The sequence below is a fragment of the Elephas maximus genome, chromosome 10 (genome assembly GCF_024166365.1).
Source record: "Elephas maximus indicus isolate mEleMax1 chromosome 10, mEleMax1 primary haplotype, whole genome shotgun sequence".
In the NCBI taxonomy this organism is placed as follows: Eukaryota; Metazoa; Chordata; class Mammalia; order Proboscidea; family Elephantidae; genus Elephas; species Elephas maximus.
In genome coordinates, this window is record NC_064828.1 from 67,486,596 (window position 1) to 67,501,062 (window position 14,467).

Here is a 14,467-nt window from a genome sequence, read left to right on the forward strand (position 1 = left end):
CACTGGACTATTAGCTGGAAGGCTGGTGGCTGGAATCCACCCAGAGGTACCTCAGAAGACAAGCCTGGAGATTGCTTCCACAGGGTCACAGCCTTGAAAACCCTATGGAATACTTGTACTCTGCACACATGGGGTCACCATGAGTCAGAGCTGACTCAACAGTGACCAACAATAACAACAACAAAGATTCATCAATGAGATAATATATAACTGTGAAGTGCTTTTAATTATATTATTAATATATCAAAACCAGAATATTATAATGAATTAATTTCCAGAGTTACTTATAATGTTATATATTACCAGAACCGATCATTAAGAGTACAGATCTGGGACCAGGATTAAATCAGGTAACATAAACTGGCCTTAAACTGAAGTCCCTGGCCCTCTAGGTCTCAGGTTATAATTAAGGCAGGCTAAGACCAAAGAAAGAACAGTAGGCAGGTCACAGTAACCTACTTCATTCTGCTCCTGAGACACAGGGCAGCCCAGGAGCCTGATTACAAAGAGGCCAGCTTGGAAACATATTAATGAAAGCCAAGATATACAGGGGTGCTGAGAGAATTAGTAGCTTAAGGAAGCCACACATTTGCCAGGGCTTCTGAAGTTGACAAAAATTGTTGCTATTTGAACCTACACTTGCCTTAATGAAAATCTTATATTCTGGGGTCAAAAGTTAGCAAACCAAAGCCATCTTCTGAGCCACTTTAGCAGTGGCCCCTGGAAAATGGTAAAGTGAGGCTTTAGACCAGAGCTGTCAATCCTGGATGCATATTAGAATCTCTGGATGAAAAAAAACAATGCTAGGGTCCTATTCCAAATCACCCAAACAAAAACCTCTGGGGGTGACGCTGAACACTAATGCTGTAGACACTGAATAGGCAAGTGAGGACTGTTTCACTTAGGCCAGTCATACAGCCCGCATCCATGCATTTGAATCAGGCAGCTCTGCTTAATAAAGAATTTATAGTTAAAAAGGGAAATAGATTCCTGAAATTATAATGTATTCATATTACACTCTTTAATAAGAGATTACATGTGTGCACTGCCTGCACTACACATGTGTATATATATACATTAACATGGGAGAGGTGAGAACCAGGAAGCCTTTGCAAGAAGGCTAATGTTTGAACTAGATTTAGAGGTAAAGGCTACCAAGAGTTAAGGCTGGGGAAAGCTTCCAAATAAAAGGGCAGGACATAAATAATCTAAAAGAATTAAACTAAAATAACCAGTGGTGACTGCAGGTGGGATAGACATTATCTCCCCAATTGTAGGTTTAGAAGAGCAAAAACCTTGCCATATATTTTTCTTGCATCACTTACAAACACCCAGCATAATCCAAGCCACACATTAGATATTTTAGTCAAGCAACTTGTCATAAAAAATTTGATATATAAATCATACATGGAAATGAATCTTCAGGATTTAATACTAAACCAGGATATTTTAGAGTACATAAACATGGGAAATGTTTGCCTCTTGAGAAAAAGAATAGATTTCAAAGCAAGCAAAATAATGACATGATATAAATTTTAAACTTTGCACATAAATGTAAAAGCGAGTAGTAGCCATTTTATAAAAGAAATCTAGAATAAAGAAACTTATTTGGAAACTTACTGAATCAAGAAGACGGCATTCAGTAGTGAGAATTTTATTATCAAATAGTCCTGAAAAACAATAAAAAATAGTTTTTAACTTTTTAAAGAATATTTTTACAATTAAAGGTTCCTAGAAATGGATATAGCCTTAAACAATGGAAAGCTTCCACATATAAAGGAGCTCTGGTGGCACAGTGGTTAAGTGCTCGGCTACTAACTGAAAGATCAGCGGTTTAAAGCCACCAGCTGCTCCTCAAGAGAAAGATGTGACAATCAGCTTCCTTTAAGATTTACAGCCTTCAACACCCTATGGGGCAGTTCTACTCTGTTGTATAGGGTCGCTATGAGTCAGAATAGACTTGATGGCAATTTTTTTTTCTTTTTTATGCTATAATATATTTTCTAAATGCAGTTAAATTTTTTTTACTAATTCTTATCTTTAATCTCAGTATAAAGAGTATTCTGTAAACCAATCTCATACTTATATTAGGTACCTAAAAAAGGTTAGATGAAAAACACCATTGAAGCACAGGCATTAAATGTCTGGCCAAGGTTATACTGTTTTCTTTTGCCTTAGGCCCCAGAGACCAGCACCACAGAATACCAGATAAAATAGCAGGTGAAACTGTCCACAAAAACACAAGAGCTGTTTCCTACTGCAGAACAATCACAACACAGACAGTAGGAATAGGCACTAAGGAAGAAAAACAGGGCATTTTGGGGGTGTATATTGAAAAAAGCTAAATAACTTCTGGGGAATTTTTCTAATTCTGAGTCTTGGCAAACAGTGAGGGATCCCAAATACTTATGCCTAATGTAAAATGGGTTCCTGGGTGGTGCAAAACAGTTAAGTGCTCAACTACTAACCAAAAAATTGGAGGTTTGAACCCACCCAGAAAAGCCTCGGAAGACAGGCTTGGCGATGTTTCAGCTGCACACATGGGGTAGCCATGAGCGGGAAACGACTTGACGGCAACTAACAACGACAAATGTAAACTGCTCCTTACATCCCACTTGGATTAGTATCTGTGTGGATTCCTCCCTCAAGGGGATTAGGGCAGAGTGTGGAATGCTAAAACACAAACTAATTCTTAAAGGTATTTAACCGTGGGTGTCCAAATTCTTCAATCTTCATCCCTAAAAACTGGTACTCTGAATATTTAGAATGATCTATTTTTTTTTATGCTTTAGTTTAAATTCATTTATTAAACAAAGCTGCATTTAAATATATTACAAAGACCTCACCTGATTGACACAAAGAAATTTTAGTTTCTTCCTCCTGTGAAATGTTACTTTGTGATGGTACATATTTTTCAGGGCTACTCATCAAAACATCTTGTGCTATGATGGGAGAGTTCAGTTCCATTCCTTCCACAACATCCGACATGCCTTCCATTTTTTTAGAATTATCTGCTACTTCACCAGCAAGTAGGAGCAAATTCATTCTTTCACTGGGTGAACAATCCATCTCAAAGTTTATCTTATTTGCATCCTAGAAGTAAAGATTAGTATTACATTTAATTACCAAAATTGGAACAAACTGAACGCAGGCTAAAGAATACTGTAAATCCTATCATGTTTCCTGAACAATTAGTCCAAATAATGTGAAAGAAATAGTATGATTGAAAGAAAGTTTCTCAGTCAGTATCTATACTCCAGTTCAGAGGTTGTCAAACATTTTCTGAGAAAGGTCATATATAATAAGTATTTTAGGCTTTCTGAGCGATAGGATCTTTGTCATCACTACTCAACTCTGCCACTGTATCTTGAAAGCAGCCAGAGACAATATGTAAACAAATAAGCATGTCTGTGTTCCAATAAAACTTTATTTACAAAAATAGGGGCCATAGCTCGTCTATCTCTGCTCTAGTTCACTGGATCCGTATTCATCTTGATGAGAGGCAAAGAATAAAAGATGATGCTATGGTTTTAAATAAGCCAAAGGCCTTCGTAATAAGAACTGTCATCCTGTATGACTAATTTAGATCTCCGATGGAAATGCTGGGGGTTGTTTATGGAGTTACTATATATAATGATATAAATAGATAACATAGAGGGTTATCAACTGCACTGGAGTAGGACTTACATGGTTTACTTCAGTTAAATCCTGTAATCCAGGACACTGGGCATCTTCTACCATGCTGTTCCTTAACAAGAAAAACACAGCATTATACTCACATATTGAACATACTCCTATCTTTCACTTGTGTTTTGAGTCAATCCTTTATGCAATTAGTTTAGGGAATGGGTCAAAGGTGGAATCTGGTTCAAGATAAGACCTGATCCAAAAAGAATGGTTTTGGACTATGGCCTCAAAAACTAAATACATTCTTCTACGGGAAGCTCATAAGCCTGTTACCACGCTGATTAGCCAGACTAATATAGATCCACCAGCAATACTTTGACTCTTGGCCAAATTCAAAGTCACACACTAGGGGAAAGGTCAGAATGAAGTTGTCTTCTGTGGGAGGTATAAGCGACAACTCAATTACTTTTTAACTGGAGCTTGGTTACAATCATTTGCTGGTTCCAGCACAATATATTCTAATCCTGAGGTTCTGAACTTGCATTTTACTGGAAATATCTGTCTCAACCTCATCCAAGTTTGTTTTTTTTTTTTTAAGTCTATTTTTCTAGCTTATTTTCAGCTTTGCCTTCATTGCACAAAGTTGTTTATTTGTAAGATGGTTCTCTTTCATGATTACTTTTGGGAATTTGGTTAAAATTTCTTTACAGAGTACTTTTAATATTATCACTCAAATCCAATTATGGATCTTGCAAGTACATGATAATAAACTAAAGAACAAAGTAAAGCAACTTGTACTTTATGACAATAAATTGGTTTTTTATAATCCATGAGTTTCTAGAACACCTAAAAAATTTTAGCCCCTTGTGGCTAAATATACCTTGGTAATTATTAAAAATAGGGTATTCTTTACTTTTTTTTGACAGCCTCATTTGTACTATGGTTGAGTATTCAATTCGGTCCCATCTCTAGATTTATAATAGGTCTAACAGGCCTCTCTGGGCTCTAGACTATACTTTTGCTTCCCACTTACTTTATAGTATCTCTTATCATATTTTCAGTACATTATTTTCCATGAACAGAGGCTATATAGATAATTTTGATGTGTTTGTGTGGAGGCAGTACTGTGTAGTAGAAAGAATGTAGGCAGTATCCAGTTTCACCAATTACCAGCTCTGTTTCTGTAAAAATCACAGCCAAAAAAACTCCATGGAGCTCAGTTCTACTCTGTAACACATGGAGTCACCACGGACTGGAACTGACTTGATGGCAACAGATTTTTTTTTTTTTGGCTTGGGGTAAGACTAAATTTAAACCTCAGTTTTCTCACTTGAAAAATGGGGAACTAGTACCTACCCCACAGAGTTATTGCATGGATTAAATGAAATGACACATTAAGGACCCATAACCATGTCTAGCCCATGAGAGTCATTCAGTGTACATTAGGTTTCCCTTCTCTGTGCTCTGCCATCTGTCAAGACCCCATTCTCAAGGTACTATCTATAAAGGCTGGTCCAAGAGTGTTTACCTCTCAATGACCCAGTAAGGGAGGAATCAGCATTGCTGTCTTATAGATGATGAAACTAAAGAATTTGTTCTGGATTGAATTGTGTCCCCTCAAAATATTGTTATAAATCCTAACCGCTATGCCTGTGGCTATAATCCCATTTGGGAATGGGTTATCTTTGTTATATTAATGAGGCAGGACTAGTACCGGGTGTGTCTTGAGTCAATCTCTTTTGAGGTATAAAAGAGATTAAAAAAGCAAGTGAGGAAGCAGAGATGGGGAAGATAGATAACACGCCACATGAACATCATCAAGGAGCCAAGAACAAGGACCTTCCCCCAAAGCTAAAAGAGAAACCCTTCCCCTAGAGCTGACACCCTGAATCTGGACTTCTAGCTTCCTAAACTGTGAGAAAATATATTTCTTTTTGTTAAAGCCACCCACTTGTGATATTCCTGTATAGCTGCACCAGGTAACTAAGACAGAGCTAAGAGAATTAACTTGCCCCAAAGATTCATAGCTAGTAAGTCATAGGGCTGGTTTTTAGCTCAGATCTGTCAAGCACCAAAGCTACTGTCTAGTTAACACCAAAGAACACCATATTGCTTCTTTTCCTCTTAGTTCTGCAGAATTTACTTTGCCCATCTAAATATAACCATTTACCAACCTGAAATATTCTCAGTTTCCTTATTTATAAAATGGAAGTGTTGCCTATACATTACAGTCATTGTGAAATTTAATTAAAAATATATGCCTGTATCGTATGATCCCACTTACATAAAATATCTACAATGGGCAAATACATAGAAACCAAAGTTTATTAGTGGATGCCAGGGGCAGGTGGGAGGAGGAAATGGGGAGTTAATTGCTTAAGGCACATGAATTTCTGTTAAAGGTAATAAAAATAATTTGGAAATGGATAGTGGTGATGGTTATACAACATGACAAATGTCATTAATGTCAATGAACTGTACATGTAAAAATGGTTGAAATGGCAAATGTTTTGTTATATATATTTTACTATATAAAAAAAATTATGAATACATATATATACCTGGCACTTTTTACCAGCTTAACAATCTGAAATGGTATTTAAGGTCAGCATACAGTTAAACTCTTAACATGTTAAATAAATACCTGTTTTCAGGAATATTTGAAAGCAAAGTCTTATCAACAATGTGTTCACTTTTGGTGCTCTGAAGATCAGGATTCTCTGGTGTCATAGTTTGTCTTAGATGGTTCATCTCAGCAGTGCTCTGAGACACAGCTTTGCTGACAGACTTAGGTGTTCTAAGTCTTTGAGAAAGATGCTCAGAAGAGATAGAAAGTCCTAGAAGATGAGAGAAATCACCTCAACATCAAAATAGTTCTTTCATTCAATTTTTATTTGAGCTAGAGAAACAATACAAAGAAAAATTTGGAAGCTGTAATGTAGATGAGTGAGTGGTATAATACTTAGCAGATCCAAGGGAATGAATCCTAAGCCACTAGCGAAGAAAGATGAGGATAAATCCAATTATATCAGAGAACTCCAAAAGGAATTGGGAGCCCCAGGTGTCTCTAAAAGTGGGGCTAAAAACAGTAGGATTGTTTCAAAGTCAGTTTAAAGAGCCATTAGAAATTAGAGCCCCTGAGTCCCTTCCTCATTCCACATAGCAGGGCAACTGTCAACACCTGTCCACCACTACCAATAATTAGATTTTTATTTCCTAAAAAAGGTACAATACAGGGTCTCTGGTGATACCAGCTACAGTTGATAGAAGGAGTATTATATGGAAAATAAGAGGATTAAGTAAACATTTACAAATTGTTGAAACACTTAGCTTTCTTTCCCTGCATGCCTCCTGAAAGGCTGGCAGCCAGAATTATACCCTTCAGGCAGCAGATTGGAAGAATCTTCTCTGGGGAATCTGACTAGTCCATGAAAAATACTTAAATACAGTGATATGTAGGTTCCCATTATAACGGCCCAGCCTACAGCAAAGACCCTACTCATGTGCACAGAGCTTCCAGTCAGCTTTTTAGTGATTCACTCTTAACCATAAGCAGGCAGTGAAGGGTCATAAAAAAAAAAAAAAAGAATCACCAAGGAAAGCCTCTAATATGAGAGACAGACACCAAAAACAATTGAATGAAAGCATCTTAGAACAAAATATTGACTATACAAGGGGAAGAAAACAAAAACTATCATTAATATGCTCAGGAAGATAAGACAGTGAGTGTACTTATGAAACAAGTACTGATTGCTGTAAAATGGAACATTCAGAGAATGAGAAAAAGCTCTGAGAAATTAAAAACATGATAGCCAACAGAAAAGGTGTGAAAATCTCCTAGAAAGTAGAAGATAACAACAAATACAGAAAAAAATGCTAAAAATAGTCAGTTTACCAGGAGAAAAATATGTTTCTGAAAGAAAGATTGGAGAAAATCAAGGAGAGTAAACAAAGGAATAATTCAAGAAAAATGCTGCACCTATTTAGAGATATGTCAGTAAACATTAAGACCTGAAAGTGGTTGCCTCTAGGGAGTGGGAAACGGAATGAGGGAGCTTCCTAGACAACTATCATTTTGTAACAAGCCTCAAATAAAGTATGTGCTCCATAACTAATACTCAATATTAAAAGATTAAGTTTTGCCATAAACGGCAATCTTCCCATCCATAGTGCTGAGTTGGGTACATGAAAGTAGAGACAATGATGAGGTCACAGTTGTGGAAACCACTAGGATCCCTGGGAAGTAAGTGGCAAGGGCCATATTATTAGTAGTTCCTGGGTATCCAAAGGGCCCAGCTGCTAAAAGAAACAAACCAAAATCATACCAGGTGCAATACCTAAACTGACAGAAAAGTCAGAATATACTTGAGGTGATAAATTTATATTTAAATGTAAATTATTAGATAGGTGCTCAGTTTATTTTCAGAAAAATCTCTAATGGACACAAATAATGAAGGCGAAAACAGCCCTTCAGTTGATTGGTACTTGAAGAGGTCTTGGCCCCATTATCCTTGAAAATAAACATTTAGCGCTTGAAGCACTAATAGAAATTCTACCAAGATTTAAGGCACAGACTACTTCAACTATGGCTTCCTGTTCTATGGTTTATAAGCAGATAATTTGAATCTAGATATAAAGGTAGTCTGTGAGTCACTAAAAAATATAATCAGAATGAAGTAGAAAATCATAAGAATTGTTTCCCAAAGTCTTAAAAATTGGTTTCACTGGAATATTTTAAAATGAGAAAATTAGTACATTCACTACCTTTCCAAAAGATTTGAGCAAAGACTTTAATACAAATGAAAATTAAACCAAACCCCACTTCCATTAAGCTTCATTCTAAAGCAGGGTTAGAAAAGTGTGATGGTTTGATACCCGTTTCCTTTTCATTCTAAATCCTAACCCAACTTCTAACTGTGTGACCTGTATAAAATTACTTCACTTCTCATATTGCTGCCATTTTCCTTACCTTTTGGGGCTCTGTGACCTACGTCACAGGACTGTGGGGTTAGGTGGTAATAAAAGATGTAATATCACTTAGAAAATACAAAAGCAATTTTAGAAGATACATCACACTTAAAGCAATCTGATCATACCCATCAAAATGTGATTTGTGAGTGGGCACAGAGTCCATTTTACAGAAATCACAGAAAGCTGATATCCTTTCATGTAAAGCTATTTCTCACCTCTTATACATGCCCCCAGACACTCCAGATATTTCTTTTAAATAGTCTCCTCAAGAAAACTAACCTGAGAATGATTTAACTGGACTTTCAATTCTGAAAAATCCAGCATCAAACACTATTTTATCAACTTCCTTTGGTATTACAGAGACTGCAGCGTCACCATGTTCTTCCTGCTTAATTCTCTCTCTCATTGCATTTTTTATGGCAGCTAGGCGATTTCTAGCTGCAATTCTTCCACCATCATCCTGTTTTGGTTTACTCGCTATACTTGACACAACTTTTTTCTGCAAAGAGAAATTATGACATTTATTAAGGCTGCTCACTACTACCTTGAAAGAAAAACAAATAAGGCATACATAAAATATTTCACACATGCACCAAATATTTATTAAGTTCCTAAAAAGGTAAAAAGACGAAGTTCCTGTCCTTGAGGAGTTTACAGCTTAGGGAGGAGCCAGATAAGGACAGCAAGTAGGATAAATGTCATGTCAGAGATAAATGCAGAGGGCTGTGGGAGAACACAATGATGGCATCTAACTCAATCCTCAGAGGCATCAAGAGAGGCTTATAGGAAGTACCATCTATGCTAAAATCACAGCTAAAAACTAAAAAAACCAAACCTGCTGCTGTCGAGTCAATTCTGACTCATAGTGACCTGATAGGACAGAGTAGAACTGCCTGCCCCATAGGGTTCCCAAGGAGTGCCTGGTGGTTTTGAACCACCAACCTTTTGGTTAGCAGCCATGTGTCTTAACCACTACGCCACCAGAGTTTCCGAAATCACAGCTAGCCAGATTAAAAGATGGGGTGAGGAAAGGGGCAGGTCGCTGGGCTAGGCAGAAAGAATAGCAAGTTTGAACACTCAGAAGTGAAAGAAATCATAGAGGAGTTGGCAGAGAGAAGCAACACGTGGATCATAAAAACCCTTGAATATAACTGTTTTAAGGAGCTACATTTATTTATACAGAGGACAAAGGAAGAGAGCATCACTGATAATTTTTAAGCAGAACATTAACATTAGATTTGTGTTTTGGAAAGGTACACAGGCCACAGACTGGAGGATGGGCTGGAGGGTTATAAACCAGTTAGGAAGGAGACTACTGCAATGATACTGGGAAAAGGTGATAGACTGAGGAGGAAGAAATAGAAAAAAAAAGTGAACAAATTCAAGAGATGTTTTAAGAGGTGGAATTAATAGGACTTGGTGATCTATTGGATGTGTGCAGCGCAGTGGTGGCAGAATAGAAAGGAAAGGACCAAAAAGATAGCCAAGGTTTCTAGCTTGGACACCTGGTGGCATGGTAATACCATTCATTGACAAAGGAAGTGTTGGTGCAGAGATGATTTCAGTTTAGGATATACTGATTTTAAGATATACAAAATTGGGAATGAGGTATATCATTGCTGATGTCAGGTAGATGTTGACTGAAAGCAGAGAATACCAGAAAGATGTTTACCTGTGTTTTATTGACCATCAGAGGCATTCAACTGTGGATCATAACAAATTATGGATAACATTGCGAAGAATGGGAATTCCAGAACACTTAATTGTGCTCATGAGGAACCTGTACGTAGACCAAGAGGCAGTTGTTCAAACAGAACAAGGGGATACTGCATAATTCAAAGTCAAGAAAGGTATGCGTCAGGGTTGTATCCTTTCACCATACTCATTCAATCTGTATGCTGAGCAAATAATCCGAGAAGCTGGACTACATGAAGAAGAACAGGGCATCAGAATTGGAGGAAGACTAATTAACGACCTGCGATATGCAGATGACACAACCTTTCTTGCTGAAAGTGAAGAGGACTTGAAGCACTTACTAAAGAAAATCAAAGACCACAGCCTTCAGTACGGATTGCACTTCAACATAAATAAAAATCCTCACAACTGGACTAATAAGCAACATCATGATAAACAGAGAAAATATTAACGTTGTCAAGAATTTCATTTTACTTGCACCCACAATCAATACCCATGGAAACAGCAGTCAAGAAATCAAATGATGTGTTGCATCGGGCAAATCTACTGCAAAAGACCTCTTTCAAGCATTCAAAAGCAAAGATACCACTTTGAGGACTAAGGTGCACCTGACCCAAGCCAAGGTATTTTCAATTGCCTCATATGCATACAAAAGCTAGACAACAAATAAGGAAGACTGAAAAAGAAGTGATGTCTTTGAATTATGGTGTTGGCAAAGAATATTGAATATACCATGGATTGCCAGAAGAATGAACAATCCTGTCTTGAAAGAAGTACAGCCAGAATGCTCCTTGGAAGCAAGGATGGCAAGACTTTGTCTCACGTAATTTGGGCATGTTATCAGGAGGGACCAGTCCCTGAAGAAGGACATCATGCTTGGTAGAGGATCAGCAAAAAAGAGGAAGATCCTCAAAGAGATGGACTGACACAGTGGCTGCAACAATGGGCTCAAGCATAGCTGTGAGGATGGTGCAGGATCAGGCAGTGTTTTGTTCTGTTGTACATAGGGTTGCTAGAGTTGGAACCAACTCGACGGCACCTAACGACAACAAATTAAGATATATAGAACTAGAGCTTATTAAAGAGCCCCGGTGGCGTAGTGGTTAAGAGCTCAGCCACTAAAAAAAAGGTTGGCGGTTCAGATCCATCCACTATGGGGCAGTTCTATTCTGTCCCATAGGGTCACTATGAGTCAGAATCAACTCGACAAATGAGTTTGGTTTGGTTTTAGTTAGAGCTCATTAACAAGTGCGGTTTGAAATAGAGAATTGGGATTCACCACCACAGGTAGAGGGGTAAGGCTGCACAGGAAGGATACTGAAGGAGAGAAGAAGAGTTTAGATAGGAATTATGAATGTCACAAACATTTAAGGGACAAATGGAAAAACGGAAACCTGCGAACATGACTGAAAAATGGGCAGAAGTAGGAGGAAAATCAGTAGAATATAAATTTCAAGGAGGGAGTGGACCCTTATTAAATGCTGCAGAAGGGTCAGATTTTACAAATAAGTATCTGACTTAAGCAACTAGTGGATCAAAAACCTTCATGATAATTGTTCCAGAGGCATGAAGAGGGGTAAAGTTGAAATGCAATGAGTTGGCGAGGTAGATGGGAGAGTTAAACAAAAATAGCACAGACAACTTTTTCGGGGAGCTTGTTTGTGACTAGGAATAAAGAGCTGGGAACAAGGGGGTACAGATAATTGGAAGGAGATGTGTGTGTTTTCTTTACTGGAAACAAAGATAAGACACTGAATTAAGCATGTTTAAAAAATTGATGAAAAGGGTAGAATTGAGAAAACAAGGAAATTAATAGAATGGGGTCGATGAAGAGAGATAGGAGGCAGTGATATCAAAATATAGGTGAAAAAAGATAGCTTTATTTTTTTGATAATCTTACCAGTAGCCTATAAAATAACGTAGGAGAGAGACATCTGGTGATAGGAGGCAGAATTACAAGGCTCTGATATAATGCTGTACTGGTACCACCATTATTTGAGTCAACGACAATATTAATGTTCCGAGGATAAGCACTCAAAAAGAAATACCCCAGTAGCTTTAAAATGTTCAAGCATCCTTTACTGTTTAATAGATGTGAAATCCATTCAATCAATTTAGTTGCTGTCTTCAGGGACCTTTCATGAGACTTCTTCATTAGTAAAATAATTTTGGGGGGGTTTTATTTGGATTGTAGAACATAATAAAATACCAATCTAGAAAACCTGATTTTATAACAAGCGTACTTCTAAAATCATATAGAAAAACTGGCAATGCTTTAAGGTAGTTTGAGAAGTGTCCACCTGAACCAAAATCTGGGTTGAAAACATTACTAGAAGAAAAAAACAACAGCAAAAAAATTAGAAATGGAATCTATCCTGTTAACAAAGCAAATTTTATAGGGGAATAGTAGTAGGGAATTTTATGAGATAAAGTACAGGAAAGAAGACAGATATTCTAAAGAGCCCTTGTTCCCCTTTTCTATTTAAAAAATTCTTTCATTTTGAAATACAGCATACCATTAAAAAAAAAAAAAAAAACAACCATTGTTGTTAAGTCAATTCCGACTCATAGTGACCCTATAGGACAGGTAGAACTGCTCCACGAAGTTTCCAAGGAGCACCTGGTGGATCATACCATACAGTATATAAAACAGAGAGGCAGTATAGCACATTGGTAAAGAAAATGGATTCTGAAAAGAAAAAGCCTGGCCTGAATCCCAGCTCCACTGTGAGCAAGTGATTTAATCTTTCTGGGCCTCAGATTCCTCAACTGTAAAATGGGGATAATAGTATTGTTGGAAGGATTCAATGAGATAGTACATGTAAAGTACTTGGAATAATAATGTGCACTATATAAACTATCTGTTACTACCATCTCAGTGACATGTAAAAGTACAGTTTAAATTGAAACTGAAAAATATGAAGCTAAATGTTTTTTTAATTTAATAACAAAAAGTAATTAAAGTAGATTACATAATAGAAATTTGGATATAAAACCCAGACTTACCCGAACAACTTTTTTGCTTGTACTATTATTGTGTTGCCACCCAGATTCCTCAAGCTTGCTCAAATTGTTGAATTTTTTGTTTACATCATCTATCTATTAATAAATAACACAAAAACTTATCAGATTAATGCTAACCATATTAAAGTTACAAATTATTGAACTGAAGCCTCAAAAAAATTAAGGACGGCGACTCAGAACTGGTGACAGATAAAATTAGACTCAGTCATTCTCAATTTAGTATTCAAATCAAGAATTTGTACGGTAAAATTGTTCATTGTTATTTTTGGTCTTACAAACCTCAAAATTTTTTTTCCTTTTTTTAATTGAATTTTAGATGAAGTTTTACAGAACAAACTAGTTTCTCATCAAACAGTACACACATTGTTCTATGACATTGGTTAACAACCCCACGACATGTTAACACTCTCCCTTCTCAACATTACCAGCTTTCCTGTTCCCTCCTGCCTTCCAGTCCCTGCCCCAGGGCTGGTGTGTCCCTTTAGTCTTCTTTTGTTCCATGGGCCTGTTCAATCTTTGGCTGAAAGGTAAACCTCAGGAATGGCCTCATTACTGAGCTGAAAGGGTGCCCGGGGGCCATATTCTCAGGGTTTCTCCAGTCTCCATCAGGCCAGCAAGTCTGGTCTTTCTTTTTGCATTAGAATTTTGTTCTGTATTTTTCTCCAGCTCTGTCTGGGACCCTCTACTGTGATCCCTGTCAGAGTAGTCAGTGGTGGTAGCTGGGTTCCATCTAGTTGTACTGGACTCAGTCTGGTGGAGTCAGGCCATGATAGATGTGATCCATTAATTCTTTGGACTAATCTTTCCCTTGTGTCTTTAGTTTTCTTCATTATTCCTTGCTCCCGAAGAGGTGAGACCAGTGGAGTATCCTAGATGGCCATTCATAGGCTTTTAAGACCCCAGACGCTACTCACCAAACCAGAATGCAGACCATTTTCTTTACAAACTCTGTTATGCCAATAGAGCTAGATGTTCCCTGAGACTATGGTTCCCACAGCCCTCAGCCCAGCAATTCAGTCCCTCAGGGAGTCTGGATCTGTCTGTGGCACTACCATGGCCTTGCCTTGTACAGGTTGTGCTGGCTTTCCTAATGTTGTGTACTGTCTTACCCTTCACCAAAGTTACCGGTTATCTTTTGTCTATTAAGTGA

At 37.5% G+C, this 14,467-nt stretch overlaps 1 protein-coding gene across 1 annotated transcript in view; it reads right to left on the reverse strand.

Moving 5' to 3' along the window:
* The window catches only part of DLGAP5 (DLG associated protein 5), a 42,547-nt gene that overhangs the window by 869 nt on the left and 27,211 nt on the right, over positions 1-14,467 (reverse strand). Inside the window, exons 13-18 of the mRNA XM_049898171.1 lie at positions 13,300-13,392; positions 8,878-9,097; positions 6,272-6,464; positions 3,688-3,748; positions 2,847-3,093; positions 1,621-1,670 (exon numbers count right to left, since the gene is read on the reverse strand). Of these exons, the coding sequence (XP_049754128.1) occupies positions 1,621-1,670; positions 2,847-3,093; positions 3,688-3,748; positions 6,272-6,464; positions 8,878-9,097; positions 13,300-13,392 (864 nt within the window). The remainder of the gene's footprint in view (positions 1-1,620; positions 1,671-2,846; positions 3,094-3,687; positions 3,749-6,271; positions 6,465-8,877; positions 9,098-13,299; positions 13,393-14,467) is intronic.